General features: G+C 41.9%; 2 protein-coding genes across 2 annotated transcripts in view; one reads left to right on the top strand and one right to left on the bottom strand.

Moving 5' to 3' along the window:
- LOC143039041 (neurobeachin-like) overlaps positions 1-19922 on the bottom strand; it is a 668097-nt gene that overhangs the window by 178213 nt on the left and 469962 nt on the right. The gene's annotated exons all lie outside the window — the stretch shown is intronic.
- Positions 5697-14111, top strand: LOC143038852 (cuticle protein 8-like). Its single transcript, XM_076208477.1, has 3 exons — positions 5697-5849; positions 12154-12276; positions 13711-14111. The coding sequence occupies exons 1-3, from the start codon at positions 5841-5843 to the stop codon at positions 13930-13932; spliced, it is 354 nt and encodes a 117-aa protein (XP_076064592.1). The 5' UTR covers positions 5697-5840; the 3' UTR covers positions 13933-14111.

The following is a 19922-nucleotide window of genomic DNA, read 5'->3' on the forward strand; positions in this document are numbered from 1 at the left end:
CCCATTTATACTTATGATCGTCTCTCTTCTTAAAACATTGCGTTCACTCTTACATCTCACTTTCTAAATATATATCTAACATGCATCTCTCCAGTAGAGTTTTTACCTGACACCACGTCGCTGTTATCTATTCCATCTATCAGCCCACTGCCAACGTTAGCATTGAGGTCACCCAAGACTACTGCAATAGTATTCCTCCCAAAACTCCCTACACACGCATTTACATAACTCTTAAACAACACCCTTCTCATCCTGTCTCTCAGTACCAGGATCGCATGCACTAACAAAAGATGTCTACCTCGATTTTGCCTTCGCTAACATTACCCTCTAAGATACTTCTCTCCACTCCAGCATGCATTTTCCCATCTGATCACTTACCAGCAAGACCACTAATTCCCTCCCTCACCCCTTCTCATTCTCGACTATAGATGCAACTCAAAAAAACCGTGCTCTTTTATAAAAAAAAAAAAAAAAATGTACTTACACCTGTTTTATATACTTGATTTTTAATATGTGAACAAATTTGGACGTGTAAAAAAAATTAAACTTGCTATTAAAAAACTATTTTTTTTTTTGCATCACTATATTCTCGACACCCTACCAACCACGCTTCCTAACTCCAACTCACCCTTTCAATATAGTTTCGTTCAAAACTAACACATCTAACTTTCTTCTCACCTATCGCCAATCTCTTCCCTTTTATTTCCATCTGTACCACACCCTCGCATGTTGAATGAATCAATTACTAGGGTTCTAGTTTGAGTCCTCCCGGAACCCTTGGGCCTTGCCTTTTCGTAAGGACAAAGTGGAGGATCCTAGGTCCCTCACTCCGTCCCATTTACCCGCCTTCTACGACATACATGGGTCTCTGTGGCAGCATTCTTCTCCCCCTTCCACAAAAGGGCCAGGAAGATGTAGAGTAGAAAAGGGTAGACAATAGGTTCAAGGGGACACCGTAAAGGAGGAACAACATCGGAGGAAAATGTTTATTGACATAGATAACATCCTCACCAACATATTTCCCTACTGCAGAAAGGCCTTGCCTCCTTGAAGAAGGGGCATGTTGGAAAAAAAAGAAAAAAAAAAAAAATACCTCGCCTTCTGTTTTCCCTCTTTCTTTTTCTCCTGACGCAAAGAACGCCCTTTATACAGGGGAAATTTCCTTTTAGTGGTGTGTGTGTGTGTGTGTGTGTGTGTGTGTGTGTGTGTGTGTGTGTGTGTGTGTGTGTGTGTGTGTGTGTGTTTCGTCTATTGGTAAAACCAAAATGGAGTAATTGGGCCACATTTTGAATTGTCGCAAGCACAAATGAAAGAAGGAAAACATCTATTGCGTAATTGCGGGCAGTTTCGTAGGCATTTTATAAAAAATCTACCCAAATATACTTCGCGTTTTAATCGGCAAATATACAGTGGCCCATTTACGTCACATTTTGGGTAAATGAGCTACTTCAATTTTTTCTCTGCAACAGTGATGGAAAAAGAACTGGAGATTTTGAAAAAATAATAATAATAATAATAATGTTTCAGCAATGATATATGGTTTGGCACGATAAATGTTCGTCGCAAATTCTTGATGGCGACAGGTTTGCATCATGCATTTTACAAAAGGATCGGCTCCAGTCCAGCCTCGAAATGTTGTTCTTAAACTAAAGTGCATTTTGGCACGTTTTGTCTCCAAAGAACTTGGGAAAAAAAAAAAAAAAAAAAAAAAAAAAAAAAAAAAATATATATATATATATATATATATATATATATATATCACAGTTCGTGGGAGTCGAACGCGGAGCCTTTTTCACCCAAGGCTGCTATAGTCTTTCTCCCAATTACTTTAGAGGGGGTTTACACGGTCTAACGTTCCGTCGAACGCGGTTCGACAAACACGTGTTTAAAGTGATGTGTGAACGTGTGAACGGGGTATTTGGTTGCCGAACACGTTGGTTAAACCCCAAATACCCCGTTCACACGTTCACACATCACTTTAAACACGTGTCTGTCGAACCGCGTTCGACGAACCGTTAGACCGTGTAAACCCCCTCTTAGATTGACGCTCATCGGCACTACGGTGGTGAGGAATCCAGCTCGGTTTAGGGCCTCGTTGCCGTGAGATCGAGATTCTCACCGGTTACCGGGGGTCAAACCATTAGGACATAGTGCCTCTTGGAACCCTTGTTCCACAATTTACGGGAAAAAATTAAAATAAATTGGAATGATGGTGTATGGCAGTGAATCAGGATAGAATTAGTTAAAGTATAAGATGTGGTCCTTTTACCCACTCTCCTTCTTATTATTATTATTATTATAATTAATAATAATAATTAATAACAATTTATAATAATGACAATAATATTACTATTTTGGTGTTTTACATTACTGAACGCCAGTTCTTCAGTTGAATTCACGAGCGCTCGCATTACGATAAGAACGAATATTGGATCATGCTAAAAAATATAATATTCTATATAATATTCTATATGCCTTTGGGCTACAGTTTTTGTTCTTGCTCCAAATATTTGGGATTTTCTAGTTTCGGATAGTTTTGCTTTGGAGTAATAGTACACTATTCTATTCAGCTATGGAGAGGAGGAGGAGGAAGAGGAAGAGGAGGAGGAGGAAGAGGAGGAGGAGGAAGAGGAGGAGGAGGAAGAGGAGGAGGAGGAAGAGGAGGAGGAAGAGGAGGAGGAGGAGGAGGAAGAGGAGGAGGAGGAAGAGGAGGAGGAGGAAGAGGAGGAGGAGGAAGAGGAGGAGGAGGAGGAAGAGGAGGAGGAGGAGGACCCCAATTCGAATGAGGTCGCGACCCCAAGGTTCAGCCTGGCGCCATGGCACCAATCAATCTTATTTAGTTGAGGGGAATCCTTCAAGGTTCAGCCTGGCGCCATGACACCAATCAATCTTATTTAGTTGAGGGGAATCCTTCTCACTCCTCCCAGCAAAGTAGAAGGTGAGGACCGTACTACGCCAGGAGGCGCTGAGTAGCTGCGGCCGAAACCATCACCTCTGCCCCTCTTGGAACAGGTGACAATAACTGCTGGGAATCGGAGAGGAGTGCGGGATTCGAACCTATGTAAAACTTGTCTCCATGGACCTGAGGCTTCATCCAAGCGCGCGCAGGTTCAAAGCAGGTCCGCTGGTCTATCCCGTAGGAAGCAAAACAGTCTCAGATCTTAAATCACAGTGGCTTAACATGGTCTTGGATCACGTGTTGGACTCGTGATCGAGTTACTATGGATGAGAGCTCAGAGTTCGTATGACCGATCTATGGATTCACACAGACACACACTCAACTCCGCGCCCACGAGAGTTGGAGTAACAACCCACAGCGCAGCGATACTGCAATTATTTCAGCCCTGGGCGTGATTCGAACCCGGACCGCTGCAGTGGTAGGCGAGAACTCTTACCACTGCGCCACGAGGTTGGATGGTGTATGTTGTGGTAATACATAAACAAGTTAATTATAATAAATAAATTATACATAGATAAGTGGATAAAGAAATCGTTCAAACCTAAAAGAAAAAATAGGAAAGGATTTTTTTTCATTTTACTGTTCAATTTCACATGTTTTTTTACAGAAATTCCTACTCTCTCCCTAAATTTAACCTTCCCCTCTCCTCGCTCCAATTTAAACTTGCGAATCACTGGTCTATCTGCCGCCAGGCGATTTTATTCATCAGTTCGTGGCAGATGTACATCGAAGACTTTGTGGCTTTGTTCTGGCTAACGTCAGTTGATTTTATTACAAAGGATTACAAAGGCGGAGCATGCCGACAGGAGACCTTTTGGTCCATAACTAGGTCCGATACGAAAAAAAAATATATGATAGATAAACAAAAATATAACAATACAAATAATAAATAAAATAAATGCATAGGTATAGTTAAATAATAAACAAACAGGTAAATAGTAAATAATAAAAAAATGACAAATAATAATAAATTAAAATCAAGCAAATAATAAACAGACAAATCATAACAAACAAATAAACAAATGATATAAAATAAATGGCAGTCATTACAGCATCTTGCTTAGATGTTTCTCTAAACCAGTGATTCCCAAACTGTCTTCCGCGAAACCCCAGGGTTCCATGAAAACCTTTCGAGGGTTCAGTAACAAAAAAATTATAATTATTTATTAATTTGAACAGGAATGAATAAAATAAAATATGAAAGTGATGAGATCTTTTGCATTTGAGGAGAGAGAGAGAGGGAGGAGAGAGAGAAAGAGAGAGAGAGAGAGAGAGAGAGAGAGAGAGAGAGAGAGAGAGAGAGAGAGAGAGACAGACTGTGTGAGCATACGACTATATACTGTGCGTGTTGGTGACGGTTAGTTTTGAATCTTTTTGAGTCTGTCAGAAAAAAGTGTTAAAAAAGGTAAGAATTGTGATACTGAATTCTGAACTAAATTTTGTACTTTCATTTAGTCTTGTGTGTGTGTGTGTGTGTGTGTGTGTGTGTGTGTGTGTGTGTGTGTGTGTGTGTGTGTGTGTGTGTGTGTGTGTGTGTTTTGTTGGAGAGTTCCATCTATATGGGTGACGGGGTCGTTGGTGTGTGTGTGTGTGTGTGTGTGTGTGTGTGTGTGTGTGTGTGTGTGTGTGTGTGTGTGTGTGTGTGTGTGTGTGTGTGTGTGTGTGTGTTTTGTTGGAGAGTTCCATCTATATGGGGATGGGTCCACCTATATTTGGTGACGGGTACCAGCAAATGAGAAAGGGTTCCGTCAGATGGGAAAGTTTGAGAACCATTGATCTAAACGAATCTTAAAGCTTCGGCTTGAGCTACACTGCACTGCCTCTGCAGGAAGTTTATTCCATTCATTAACTACACGGTTGGGAGGAGAGCCTACTGTGGAAGGGGTGAAGAATGTCTCAACATCTTCGCTGTAAAGGCCGCTTCACATTAGGCCGATCCTCGTCAACAATTGTGAGTTCGTTTAAGCAGACACGACTTCGGTTAATTTTTTCTGTTTTCCGTATATCCTTCCTGATACTGTCCTGGCCGAGGCCGAGCAAATTTATTCAGCCGAGATTAACCCCGTACTGAGCAGGTTACGAGAAAGTTAACCAACCTTGTCAGTGCAAGAATATAAGGTTATCTTTGACACTTTCAGTACTCAATAAGAAACACACATACATATACCAAAGACTGTTACACGCAGGTAAATAAGAATATCACAACGGACACACCCGGTCCTAAAGGTGTTTATCAAGACCGGATTTCCTGGTTACCCCCCCCCCCCGGGTTGCCCCCTCTCGGATGAATAAAACTCCTCAGGTGGCAACCAGAATAAATTCATAATATTCCCACCACCCGGCGCGAGGTACCGATGGAGTTACAAGCAGATTTTTTTTTTTTTTTTTTTTTTTTTTTTTGCTTGAAATCACGAGGAAATCAAAGATCGGATATCTTTATTCACGCGTTTTATGTGATTACTGTTGCAGCAGACGAATGGAATATCCAGGGCAGCGGCCAGTATGAAATGACCACATAACCCCTCTCCCCACCCCACCCCTCTGCTGCTGTTATGGAATGGGGTGGTCCCGCCGATGCATTTCTTGCTCAATGGGTTTTCTGTTCGATGATCCATGTCGCCGTGACCGAGACGAAACGACGAGGGCCTGGGAAACATCTACTCATCCAGAGCCGGGAAAACCTCCAGTTGGCGAGGGGCAACACGAACTAGATAAAAAAAAAAATCCTGAGGGCGTCTTCCAAGGTCACCAGGTACCTCCTCCTCCACCTCCTCTTCCTCCTCCGGTATATAAATGGGTGGGATTGTCCTCTCAGACACATCACTACCTCCGGACAAGACCAACTCAAGTTGAAGGAGAAGGTATACATCTCACGATCGAAATGTACAAGGTGAGTTTGTCAGCTCCTACTCCTTCTCTTCTTCCATGCCCAGTCCTCAGCTACTTCTTTTCCAGCTCCTTCTCCACCTCCTCCATATTCACCTCCTCCTCTAACTCTTCCCCTCTTCCTCCGCCACCTCCCTATATATATATATTATATATATATATATATATATATATATATATATATATCTTGATAGCCTAGTTGCAAAGTCACTACCGCACTTGTCATGAGGATGCCGGGTTCGAGTCCTTGGCAGTACCGCATTTCAATTTCTGCATGTCGGCATTGTTTTTGCTGATATATATATATATATATATATATATATATATAAATCCTTCTTCGTTAGCTCCGCCTCCATAAGTATATCGCCCTACAAATCCTTCTTCGATAGCTGCTGCTGCTGCTGCTGCTACTACTGTTCTTCTCCAGCTCCTTCTCCTCTTCCATTTCTTTCCCCTCCTCCTTCTGTTTCTCCTCCCTTCCTCTTCCTCCTGCTCCTCCTTGCCCTCATCCAAATTCTCCTTTTCCCTTTCTCCTCCTCCTTGACATTCTAATGGAACTCCTCTTCATGTCTTATTTTGATTAACATAATTTTTTTTTTCGTAGGGGCACGCTCGATTTATTCGAACGCCGCCACCTGATTTTGTTCAGTCGTGTGGAGCCCCTTTAGTCGCGAAGGATAGTTAAAACTATCTTGACCTTTTCCGAACCGAGGGGTAGTTAAAACTATCATGACCTTTTCCGAACCGAGGGGTAGTTAAAACTATCATGACCTTTTCCGAACCGAAGGGTAGTTAAAACTATCATGACCTTTTCCGAACCGAAGGGTAGTTAAAACTATGACCTTTTCCGAACCGAAGGGTAGTTAAAACCATCATGACCTTTTCCGAACCGAAGGGTTGCTAAAACTATCATGACCTTTTCCGAACCGAAGGGTTGTTAAAACTATCATGACCTTTTCCGAACCGAAGGGTTGTTAAAACTATCATGACCTTTTCCGAACCGAAGGGTAGTTAATATGCGTTAAGGGGACACTACAGTAGGGGCGTGTTGCCACAATTTATCTTGTCCTTTTCCGAGCCGAAGGGTAGTTAAAACTATCATGACCTTTTCCGAATCGAGGGATAGTTAATATACGTTAAGGGGACACTACAGTAGTGGCGTGTTGCCACAAACTATCTTGACCCGAACCGAAGGGTAGTTCAAACTATCTTGACCTAGTAACCATGTAGTAAGCGCTGAAACTATCAGTTGTTTTAAAAAACGATTAGTCAACTTTATGGATGGGGACTACAGATGGTGATGGATACGGAGCTGCCTAGTGTAGGCCTTATGGTCTCTTGCAGTCTCCTTTATTCTTATGTTCTTATGACCTTTTCCGAACCGAAGGGTAGTTAAAACTATCTTGACCTTTTCCGAACCGAAGGGTAAATATGCCTGTACCTCGGTTCGGGTCCTGAAACAGTATCCGGCGCTGATCGGATGCCAAATACAAATTACAGGTGAAACCCGCAGGGAACCGGGACATGGGTTTTCTTTGTTCGTGCATTAGTCCGAGATTCATGTGGATCTCCACGCCAAATTCGGTCAATATCCAATTAAGAGAATCAGATGAAAATACCTTCACGTTTACCACATCGATTGTTGGTGCCAAAAGATCTCGTTCACTCGAGATTTTTTATTCTGGCTAACGATGAGCAGTGACATTCATCTATGCGGTTCCTCTACTCAAGGTTTCGTTCCATATCAGGGGCGGTAGGATTAATCTTCGTATATTTACTTATTTCTATTTCTGCTTCACGCCGCATATTTTTAGTTACTGGCGAACTGCCTTCTACAAGTTTAAACTCAAAATAAATTTTTAACCAGGCAGTTCAAATTAAGCTCAAATCAAGTCCACTGCAGGTCCGGCCTACCCGTTTTAGGACAATACAGCCTCTGTGCCAGACCACACTGGCTTAGTTCAACCCGACAGTTAAACAGCTTTAAATTATGTTAAAGTGTTTGCCGTCACGCGGTTTTCCTGCAAAAGGTAATTTTCTCACGTACATGTCTCGCTTGAAGAGGCTCACAAACAAAAAGATCTTGACACAGCCGCGCCGCGCTGTCGTATTTTGCGGTGGCATTTGACCATTCGAACGCATTCCTATGCTTCTCTTTAGTTTTACCACAAAATCAACATACGTTTCATCCTACTGCGTATCTTAATACACTACCCAAGTTCTGGACGTGCTAATACTTTAGGTTATAAACAGCAATTCACTTCGTGTTTTGCCTTACGGGAGTACTTCTGTGGGAATGCTAAATGAAGTTTTGGGGAAGGAGGATGGGAGTCCAAACAAGGATGGGAGTCCAACCAAGACCTTCATGGGATGTGTCTCATTGTCACTCCAAAACCAGGTTACGTTCTCCCTCCCGTCTGCATCTAATATCATCTGTCCGGCCTCGTACAGGACCAATGGGTCTCCTGTTTCCCTGTTCTTCTACTATAAAATGCCATAACTGCAAGGTGTTGAAGAGCAAGATGTTATGTGTGAACTTTGAATATGTACTCGTCATTACACACCCGGCAATCCAGAATACAAACAGGAATGAACGAAAACACACACACACACACACACACACACACACTGCAATCGCAAAACAAGCATTCAGACGCCCAGACAATGTAACAATGCATGCAAGCAGACAAGACCACAAATTGCCACACCCTAAAGTGAATATTCAATTTCCTTTCTCTTTTAGTAAAGTGTGTGTGTGTGTGTGCGTGTGTGTGTGTGTGCGCGTGTGTGTGTATGTGTGTGTGCGCGTGCGTTGATGTGTGTGTCTGTATATATATATATATATATATATATATATATATATATATATATATATATATGTCTATATATGTTGTGTATGTTTAAGACAGATTGAAATTTCTTTTTAGAAGCTCTGCTCAGTCGCTAGCGTCTTGGCTTCGTGATTATGCACGCACAGGTCAGGGTTCGAATCCCTTGGCAGAGCTTCTAAAACATATATGTTGGAAAGGTAGCGTGGCAAATGAAATATTTTGTTTCGCTTTCTGTATATTTCCAACATAACAAGTTTTTCAAACATTTCGGAGTAAATGCAATGTAACACAGTTGTAAACCACACTCTGACACGTTCTTGTAGAAATATAATTTAGTCACGTACGTTATTTTTCAAACATTTCGTAGTAAATACAATGTAACACAATTGTAAACCACACGACACGTTCTTGTGAAAATATAATTTAGTCACACGTAAGTTAATTCACAAATTCTTGTAGCCTTAGATCAACACCTTAACTCTGATCCTCTCTTTCTGTCTTCCTGTCTGACCTACGATTAAGCAGGCTCATCGAATTACCCGTTTCTATGTTCCTCTATTCTTTCTACTTCCTGACTTTTTACATTCTACTTTGTCACCACTGTCATTATCATAACATGATCTATAATACTTTATTTCTGATTAGTTTATCTCACCTTTGATATACTTTAAAATTAATTCTAACTTCTGATTTTGGCATTCTGAGTTCTGCGTCCTCCTTATAAATCTCTTAACATGGCTTATCGTCGTATCGACTGATTATCCTAATGTGTCATCAGCCCCAATATGACTTGTTCCTTCACACCTTTCTTATCTCTGGGACCCGTATTTCTGAGTGCGGGCTACTCTATTTTATCTTATATAATACAATGCAATATATATATATATATATATATACATATATATATATATAAAGTATATACATATATAGGTTTGTGTGTGTGTGTGTGTGTGTGTGTGTGTGTGTGTGTGTGTGTGTGTGTGTGTGTGTGTGTGCGCACGCGCCTATATTAGCTGTTTCAGTATATACACATATGTACATGCACACATTGTACACTTGTATAAACACACATATTTCATATGAAAAATCAAGGATAAGTTAATCTTGAATATGAAGGCTGATTGGTGCATTTATATCGGGTCCGCGTGACTCCCAGACGCGATTCGCTTGGTGCGGCGCATAGGTTCGCTGGCTGCAGCGCCACGGAGTAGGCCGCCGCCGCCGCCGCCGCCGCTGCCGCGACGGAGGCGGTTCACAGCCTTTCACTTTCGTTTTTCACCAACGAAGCAATGAAAGCGTTGGGCAACGCTCTGCGCGAGTCAACACAGCCACTTAGGCTGATTCGTTACCCAACGAGGTATGCGATGAGGATTCATCCATCCACCTCCCTTCCCCACTACCCACCTCACGTCTCGCTGCCGCACAATGAAAACGAATGAACGGTGTGTGTGTGTACGTGTGTGTGTGTGTATACACGTGTGTGTGTGCCTGTGTGTCTGTGATGTTGACACTAGTAAACGCGGTGCGAAAACGTGTCTGCAACGTTGGCCGAGATGCAAACGTTTGCTCGCACCGCTGGCAATGAATGATGCTCACCGCAAAATGAAAAGTGGGAGGTAAACGTTTGCCTGGTTAGGCAAGTTTGGGTACAACGTTTCGAGTGATGAGCGGGAAGAAGTGAACGTTTTCTCATGGTATTTTGCTGCCGATAACCAACGTTTCTATCCTTGGAGCTCAAAAAATGGAGTCATGTTAGAGGTGAGATAGCAGAGAAGTGATACAGCACAAGTTGGAAATTATTATTACTATTATCATTACTTTTATCTATTTTTTCCCAAACGAGTTCCGTGATCGTCAGTAGGGATGTTGCTAATAGCATAAAACTTGGTCAATACCCCGAGGAGATAATTGAGCAACACCTATTTACATATTGGAAACAGATAAACACTATGTAGATATTTACACCAAATGAAGCTACTCTGGCCTCCATTTGTGAAATCTGCCCAATCCCACGGGGACACGTGCATTGCATTCCTCCAACTGCTGCCGGGCGATTTTATTCAGCAGATAGAACTTGATAGTGAAATGGATAAAAATTTATATGTGCCTCCTCGAGTCTCTCGACATTGATGGCTTAGAGTTAAAATGAATTGTGGTTGATAAATATTGATCTATCCAATACGTAACTCTTTGGCTCTTTTACTTCATCCAACTTTATTCTATTTCCTGCTAAACGATTTTATTCAACAACCAAGAAAACCTTCATTCCGAATTTAAAAATTGTTGAAGCATTACGTAAAAATTGTGAAACACGATATAGCCTACGGGGTAATGCTGCACTTCCCATTTCTCTCTCTGATATACTACATCACCAAAGGCCTTTTTTTTTTCTCTGTGTGGGGAAAAATGACAAAAGTCGTGTTTTTCTCCTGAATTTAACTGAAAAAAAGGAGAGGTGAAACATTTTCTATCATTCTGGTTACCAGTAGACTAATATATTCATTTCCGAGGGACCACATCGGTAAGAGAATGGATAAGTATATGATTTTTCTTCTTCTATATATGATTTTCCTCCTTCGTCACCGACTTTCATCCTTGGGGACAATATCCCACCGTGGCGTCACAGAAGTGACAAAGGTAATTTAAGGAGAGCAGATGGGAGGGATGATGTTCATTATTCTTCTTTGACTGGAGATCAAGTCTATAGTCATAAAAGAGTACGACCTGACTTTGGTCCGTATGAATGTCATTAATTGCCTTAACGTACCGAATGCATAAAATTCATGCTGCCAATAACGGATCTCGATATACCGGATATCGGATATAACGGACAAAAAATCTGACCGGACAAACCTCGCTATAACTGATGAAAATCCGTTATAGCGAGGGATCCCCGGTTATAACGGATCTCGATATACAGGATATCGGATATAACGGACAAAAAATCTGACCGGACAAACCCTCGTTAAAACTGATGAAAATCCGTTATATCGAGGGATCCCCGGTTATAACGGATCTCGATATACCGGATATCGGATATAACGGACAAAAAATCTGACCGGACAAACCCTCGCTATAACAGATGAAAATCCGATGTAGCGATGGATCCTCGGTTATAACGGATCTCGATATACCGGATATCGGATATTAAGGACAAAAAATCTGACCAGACAAACCTCGCTATAACTGATGAAAATCCGTTATATCGAGGGATCCTCGGTTATAACGGATCTCGATATACCGGATATCGGATATAACTGACAAAAAATCTGACCGGACAAACCCTCGCTTTAACGGATTTTCATCCGTTATAGCGAGGGATCCCCGGTTATAACGGATCTTCGGATATAACGACAGACTCCTGTTCCCATATCCTAAGTTATATCGAGGGTTTACTGTATATTCTAACACTACTGCTACTTTCATTTTCATTATGACAATTTTTCTCAAACTCCATATTTTGTTTCTATTTCCCAGCTGGTTGTATTCCTATTGGCTGCCGCAATCGCGGTAATGGCCATGCCTCACGCACCGGCCCACTACCAAGGTCAGGATCACCACCCAGGTCATGGTCACCACTCCGGTCACCACGATCAACCGGTAAGTTAAGCTTGTCAGCGGTTCGTCCTCGGTATCAGCTAATTCTCAAGCTCTGTTCACACAAGCACCATAGAATATCTGCAGACACGATAAAAAATAATCGTCTTGATGACGGACTCACAACCTCTGTCCGCAGAAGACAAACCAACAAAATGTTCGTGTTTTGTTACCAAACCAATTTCCCACTTGAATCTCCAAACACTATTCACGTATGGACGGAAATTGATTGTCCTCTCGGGACTCTAACCAGAGTTGTGTTTGAGTCAGTGTGCTGCCTGTCTAGAAGTCTATAAACATGTTCATGATAGTGTGTGAGGCAACCTAGCATTAGCAAAGTAGACCGTGTCATCTGCTGTGTTGACCCTTACGCACCTTAACTTACACTCTCTGGAAAGACGCAGAGTGCGGGGTGATCTAATAGAGGTATTCAAGTGGATCAATGGCTTTAACAAAGATGATGCAAACAAGGTCATCATATTAAAACAACGGGGCAGGACTTGCAGTAATGGATTTAAACTGGACAAATTTAGATTTATGAAGGAAATAGGCAAGAATTGGGTGGTCAACGAATGGAATAGACTTAGTAACCACGTAGTGAGTGCTGAAACTATCATTTGTTTTAAGAAACGGTTAGACAACTTTATGGATGGAGATGACAGGTGGTGATGGATATGGAGCTGCCTAGTGTATGATCTCTTGCAGTCTCCTTCATTCTTATGTTCTTATGTATGTTCTTAACACAATTACTCTATTTTGTAAGATCCACCAACAGCAACTTCGATAAAGTGACGCCAAACGATTTTATCATGGAGACAGGCGACCATTGAACAACATTTCAAATTTCGAGTTTCACTGACAGGAAACCCGTACTCCCAAGAGTAATTACCAACGATCCGGGGACCATAGACTTCTCTAAAAAGAAATGTTGGACGTCTCTATTGTATTATAAGGTGTGGGGGTTAAACCCATTTCCCTTTGTATTCTGCCTGACGTGTGGCTAATTTATCCATCTCAGTAGCACTCTCTAGACAGAAACGGGGTTTAGCCACCAATTCGGTTCATTATCCACCATATTCTCATTCCGGTAAACGGGGTTGCCTTTAACATCACTTTACCTCAAAGCAAAGCCGACGCTCTACCGACTGAGCTACTGAGACACTAAAATTCTCCAACCTGGGAGAAGTCTAGATTTCACTAAGCGAAGTCATATTCTAGTTATTCAAATGGAGGATGGAGGTAGAATGTGGGAGTGTGATGTGGGAGTGTAATAACCTATACGAATGTACTGCTGAAATATTCTTAGAGTAGTCTAGATTTCTGTAAGCGAGGTCATACTGTATCCTATTATCCAAACGGAGGTTGGAGGTAGGATGTCGGAGGAAAAATATCCCAGTGCGATAACCCATTGACCCTGTACTGACGTTTCTGTTGCAGCTGATGCCTTACAAGTTCGAATACAAGGTGCAAGACCCGTATTCAGGCGTCAACCAGGAGCGTCAGGAGTACTCTGACGGGAACAAGGCCGCCGGAACCTACAAGGTCGACCTCCCGAACGGCCTCACCCAAGTCGTCAACTACCAGGCGGACAAATACTCGGGCTTCCAGGCTGATGTCCAGTTCGTCCCGAGCCAAAAGTCCCCAGCTCATTACCACTAAATCCAGGTCATCCTCGGTGGGATCCAAGGCCACTCTCACTCAATCGAGGTCATCTGTGAGAGGTCAAGGTCATCTGTGAGAGGTCAAGATCATCTGTGAGAGGTCAAGGTCACCGTACAACGGTTCCTAAGCTTTGATGCACACCACCCAAGACTTTGGCAATAAATATCTAAAAATACCGTTTTATTCTTTCCATTTCTCCTTTACTTTAGAACCTGAGGGAATACGGAGGGTTCTCTTCAAGCTAATGGCCGACAATATTATTCTGCTCGGAGAAACATCTAAGCACGAACAGGTTATAAAAAGTCGATTTCCCCAAAGTCCTGAGTATTTCAGAAAGAGAGAGAGAGAGAGAGAGAGAAGAAAGAGATAAGAGAGACAAGAGAGAGAAGAGAGAGGGAAGAGAGAGAGAAAGAAGAGAGAGGAGAGAGAAAGAAGAGAGAGGAGAGACAAGAGAGAAGAGAGAGAATAGGGAAGAGAGAAAAAAGAGAAAAAAGAAAAAAGAAAAAAAAAGAGAGAAAAGAGAGAGAGGGAGAGAAAAATGAGAGAGAAAAAAGAGGAAGAGAAAAGAGAGAGGGAAAGAAAAGAGAGACAAAGTGAGAATGAGACAAAGAAAAAAGAGAGAAAGAGAGAAAAGAAAGAAAAGAGAGAAAGAGAGAGAGAGAATGAGACTGATGCATGCAGGTGGTGGGATGGTCAGTTGCCCCAGCTGGTGTGCTTGCACAGCAGTCAGTGTGCAAGCAGCAGTCACCAGCAGGCGTTGACGATGGAACAGAACCCTTTGTGATTACGAAGCGAGATGGACATCGACCACACCATAACTACAGCCCAGAAGAAGTAAAAGTCTACCTAATGAACAACACCTGGTTTGCTATTCACGATTTGTATATTAATGCTCTGACTACTGCTAACTTCAATCAGCCAAGGGAAACCCCTTGATTGGCGAAATGGTTGATAGATATTAACTGCACATACAGATAGGTCAAAGGTCAACATCTCTGACGTCGTAACGGCCGATATTACTCTGGCTAACGTCAGGTGACTTTATGCGGTCACAAAGAGGCCGGGAATCAACGTGAGTGTGGTATCAAGCTCTTTAGTGGTATCTAAAGACCAGCGTTTCACAACCTGGGGGTGCTGAAATAAATTATAAATAGGGGTGTTGGGAGGTGATGTACACAAAAATCACATTGATATATGTATAATCGATTACCCAGTTGTGCATATTTGACTTTTTTCCGTGATATTTTATTTTTCTATTGTGTTCTTATTTCTTCTACATACAATATTGCCGATTTGTTTCAGTTCTAAGGAATCAAGAGAATATATCATCAAGCAGCACACTTCACTTTTTTATCCTTCTTCTAATAACGAGATAGGGGTGCTGGACTCCTTAGACATGACAACAGGGGGTGCTATGGTCGGAAAAGGTTGGGAAACGGTCCTGTAGAGGAAGCAGGCACAACTTCGTGACAGACTGCCACGAACGAACTTGACTACAATTCTGCGCTATATGTATAATAACAAAGATCAACCTTAACTGTATATTGTAAAATCGGGCTGGATAGAAGATACAGCCTCTATACCTCACCACACTTGGTTCAGTTTGTTATGGTTATATTCACGGTGAAAAGTACCTGTGGAATCTTAGGTGTGCTTTCAGTATCTACATTATATTCGTGTCTGTTTATAAAGCGTTTGGCCCATGTGGCAAAGACATACTTTCCAAATCATCGCAGTTCAGAACTTACCCAATTTCTACGATCGCATACCTTGTGTCAAGAAATGTAGAAAATCCACATTTCAAATTTCTATTTACAATTGAAGAAACGGGTTTAAAATTTGATCGAGTATCGTCAAAATTAAAATGACATGATGTTTTTCATTGTGTGTGTGTGTGTGTGTGTGTGTGTGTGTGTGTGTGTGTGTGTGTGTGTGTATGTGCGTGTGTGTGCGCGTGCGCGCGCGTAGGAAGGAAGATTACATATTTCGACTACTAACTGTGGTGTTAGTTATGATTTATAAATGTGTTACTATATTTTACGAGTGATGTGTATGTACTGTATATATGTGTGTATTATATATATATATATATACTAAGAAACACTGGTAACTTGTGTTCAACTATGCAAGAATGTAATGCAACAATAAATTGTAGAGTTAATATGACCTACAGTGACTTACCATATCTCATAAAGGTTAGATTTCAACACAACGGTTGTCAATTATGGTGAATCCTTTCTCCTCAACGTCCCAACCCAACCAACCTTGTACTCCACTTATCCAAACGAGGTCAATATTGTCTTTACTATTCCTGTAATATTCAGTTTGTAATTCTCAGTTTTTGCCGAATAAATGTTTTCATCGTTTCCTTCATTCATGAAATCTACGCTTCAACCAAGTACGAAAAAGTCAGTACATTAGTGAAGATTTTCTTCGTTACTTGCTCATTTGTCTTTTTAGATTTTACTGAGATATGCTAGTCATTCTTTGTTTCATAATTCATTGAAATCTAGGGGGAAAAATAACGTAATTGTGAAAAAAAAATTGCCTCGTCGTGATAAAGAGACTAAAGCTCTTCTTCCTCATCTGAAGTTACACCAAACCTTTGCGTCGTCAGACAAGTAGTCCCGACTTACCTGTGGACAAGAGAGAAAAAGAAAAGATTAATCTCAACATTCAAACAGGACTGAGGAGTTTATGTCACGTAGCTAAAGCGTCACCTTAACCTTATGTCCTCGGACTGCCAGAGCATGTAGCAGTCATCATGGGCCGTTGGGCTTTGACCCAGGGCCCGAAGTTATAAAAAGATCCTGTCTACAGACTCAAGTTCGTCTTAATTATGGTGCAATCACTGCGCGGAGACCTATTATATATATATATATATATATATATATATATATATATATATATATATATATATATTTCTTACATTTTTTTTTTTTTTATAAATTATAAATTATGGACTTACAGGTATGAAATTCGTTCGTCTTAATTATGGTGCAATCACTGCGTGGAGACATTTTTTTGTTTTTTTCTACAATTTTTTTAGGGGTTGGTATATTTTCTAAATTCGGCCCCAGGATCCTAGTGGTACAAGGCAAAGTCAGAACTAACGCACTACAGCGTAACACTAGTTCAAGGAACCTCCATCTAACTCAGGGGGAGCCATGGGGACCCCTTAAAAAGATCCATGACAAGAATTTAGGGGAAGGAGCGGCGGTCTATGGCCTGCTGTTACAAATTATACATTCCTTTGTAATGTGATGATTATGAATATATAAAATAATTCCATCACTCTGTCCTGACAGAGGAAATATAATTATGATTGTCAAGTTTGTAATAAATCAATGGGTTTCTCTTCATCAACATTTTATTATTACTTTTCTTTCATTCTTTTTGGCGTGGTGGGATTTGTGAGAAAAATGAAAGGGAACAGCACTTATGTTGAGAATCCATGAAGGCCGGGAAGGGAACGGAATGGAAAAGGTTGAGAACCATTTGGTTCATCTATATCAGTGGTTCTCAAACTTTTCCACCTAACGGAACCGTTCCACATTTGGTGGTATTCGGCGGAACCCCCAACAATCCTTCGGCGGAACCCCCAACAACCCTTCGGCGGAACCCCAAACGACCCTTCGGCGGAACCCCCAACAATCCTTCGGCGGAACCCCTAACAACCCTTCAGCGGAACCCACAACAATGCTTCGGCGGAACCCCCAACAACCCTTCGCCCGGAACCCCCAACAATCCTTCGGCGGAACCCCCAACAACCCTTCGGCGGAACCCCCAACAATCCTTCGGCGGAACCACCAACAACCCTTCGGGGGAACCCCTAACAACCTTCTCACCAAATATAGATGGACCCACCCCCATATAGATGGAACCCTCCTCAACACACACGCGCGCGCGCGCACACACACACGACTAAATAAAAGTGCAAAGTTTAGTACAGTACTCAGCATCACAATTCTGACCTATTTCAACAGACTTTTTTGACAGACTTAAAAAGATTTAAGACGAACCGTCACCAACGCGCACAGTATACTGTATAGTCGTACACATGTACAGTCACTCTCCGTCTCTCTCCTAAAATGCAAAATATTTCATCACTTTCATAATTTTTTTTATTCATTCCTGTTCAAATAAATGAATAACTATAATTTTTTGCCACGGAACCCTTGAAAGGTCTTCACGGAACCCACTTTGAGAACCATTGAATTCTATATGTTAATACTATAGTGTCCTCTCCTCCCTACCGACTGGCACTTTTCATATCATTCTGGCTTCAGCCTGGCAGACTCCTTCAGTCATTTCCGTGGCACCCCGTCGTTGGTGAAAGAATCTGAGGCGATCTTGAGTAACTCCTCCCGAACCAAGTGCCAATTTCCCTTCAATTCTGGCAGTCGTTACTTTATTCAACTCAATTGATAACGGCATATTCGAATGGATTATATGAAAGAAAATTTATTCTAAATGCATAACTACATCAATTCCGGAACTTTGAAAATAAATAAATAAATAATAAATATCTTGCTTTTAACAACTGGGAGTTTCTCCCAGGAAAAAAAAAAATATTGACGACAGCCAGAATAAAATATGTGCACAAGAACGATTACTGTCATAGAAACAACCGAAAATTCGTGTCCCGGGTTTGACTCAGCCCCCAAGGCCTGAATAAAATCATCTGGCGACACTAACCACCTATGACGTCAGCGGGTCACCTGGTGACGAACTTTGGAACCGGCTTGTGCCTTGTGAACCCTCGCTCAATGATCACAAAAGGAGGGTTATTGGGGTCGATGCAGACCTTATTGGAGGTGATGCAGACTTTCTTTCTCCTCCTACTTCTCCTCCCCTCCTTCTTCCCCCCCTCCTCCTCCTCTTCTCTTCTCAAGTTTCAATTGGACTAAGTTTCGTTTATCTCAGACGAGTGCCTCGTCTCTCCTGCAGTGAAGGCGATTATACCTTCTATGGATTACTCCCTTCCTCAGCGCGTGGGTTCTTTTTTTCTTTTCCATTCCACCTGCCCTTAGATTATTTCCTTCAACCACGTGTCCCTACCACGGTGTACCGTGCTCCTACCTCAGTGTACTGGCACCGCAACATTAAACCCAACCACTCGAAACAAATGGGGCACGAGCCGCATGACACATTCATATCTCTCGCCATAGGCTTATTGTGCAACAGATGCTCGGCTCTCTGATCCCGAGTGCCTACTCAGTGAGCCAGCTGGCGGGCGGCGGGAGAGTGGGTACTCCAGCCAAGGAGTGACAACACGATGACTCCCCCGTTGGCACCAATCATTACTTTCTCTGTCACCATGCAAGAGAAATTTTCAAACACTTCACACCCTACCTCACCCTTTACATACATACATGTACACAAATATATGTACGCATATGTATGTGGGTATATACTATATATATATATATATATATATATATATATATATATATATACACACACACACATATATCCAAAAACAACAATAAGAGATGGATAAATGCAAATCGTTTTCCGCCGTACAACAGGACGAGTCCTTTTCTCATTCTTCTTGAGACAAAAGTTCAAGAGCAAACAACCTTGTATCGACCATGTGACCTGTTCCTGTTTGTCGAGTCTTTGTCTGCCTCTGTAAGGGAGGGCCAAGTCCTCCCTCCGGCCGTGTCCTTCGTAATAGCATCCATGAATTCTTAACCACCGCCAGCAGCCCGCAATTCCACTGAATACCATCGCCTAACGGCACAGAACCAAGTAGCCTACGTACATCTGTTACGACATATAACGTTACGTGATGACGTACTGCCAACTTCCCTATCGGGTGACACTTTTCATTTTGATAAGGTTGCCACTGAACAATTCCACTCGTCTTCAGTGTGTCTTTAAATGCCTCACAAATTATCTCGATTAACCGCTTACCAGGTTCCGCAGGTACCGTTTCTATGGCTGCCATTAATCTATTTCATTCATCTCGGAGACGCCCCCTG

This window comes from Oratosquilla oratoria, chromosome 25 (genome assembly GCF_046742065.1).
Source record: "Oratosquilla oratoria isolate Oo_2021 chromosome 25, ASM4674206v1, whole genome shotgun sequence".
NCBI classification, from domain to species: domain Eukaryota; kingdom Metazoa; phylum Arthropoda; class Malacostraca; order Stomatopoda; family Squillidae; genus Oratosquilla; species Oratosquilla oratoria.

Bases quoted from the DNA above. Each gene is read 5' to 3' on its own strand.
- LOC143038852 (XM_076208477.1), top strand. The intron at 12,277-13,710 runs GTAAGTTAAGCT...TTTCTGTTGCAG, and splicing joins CCGGTCACCACGATCAACCG to CTGATGCCTTACAAGTTCGA.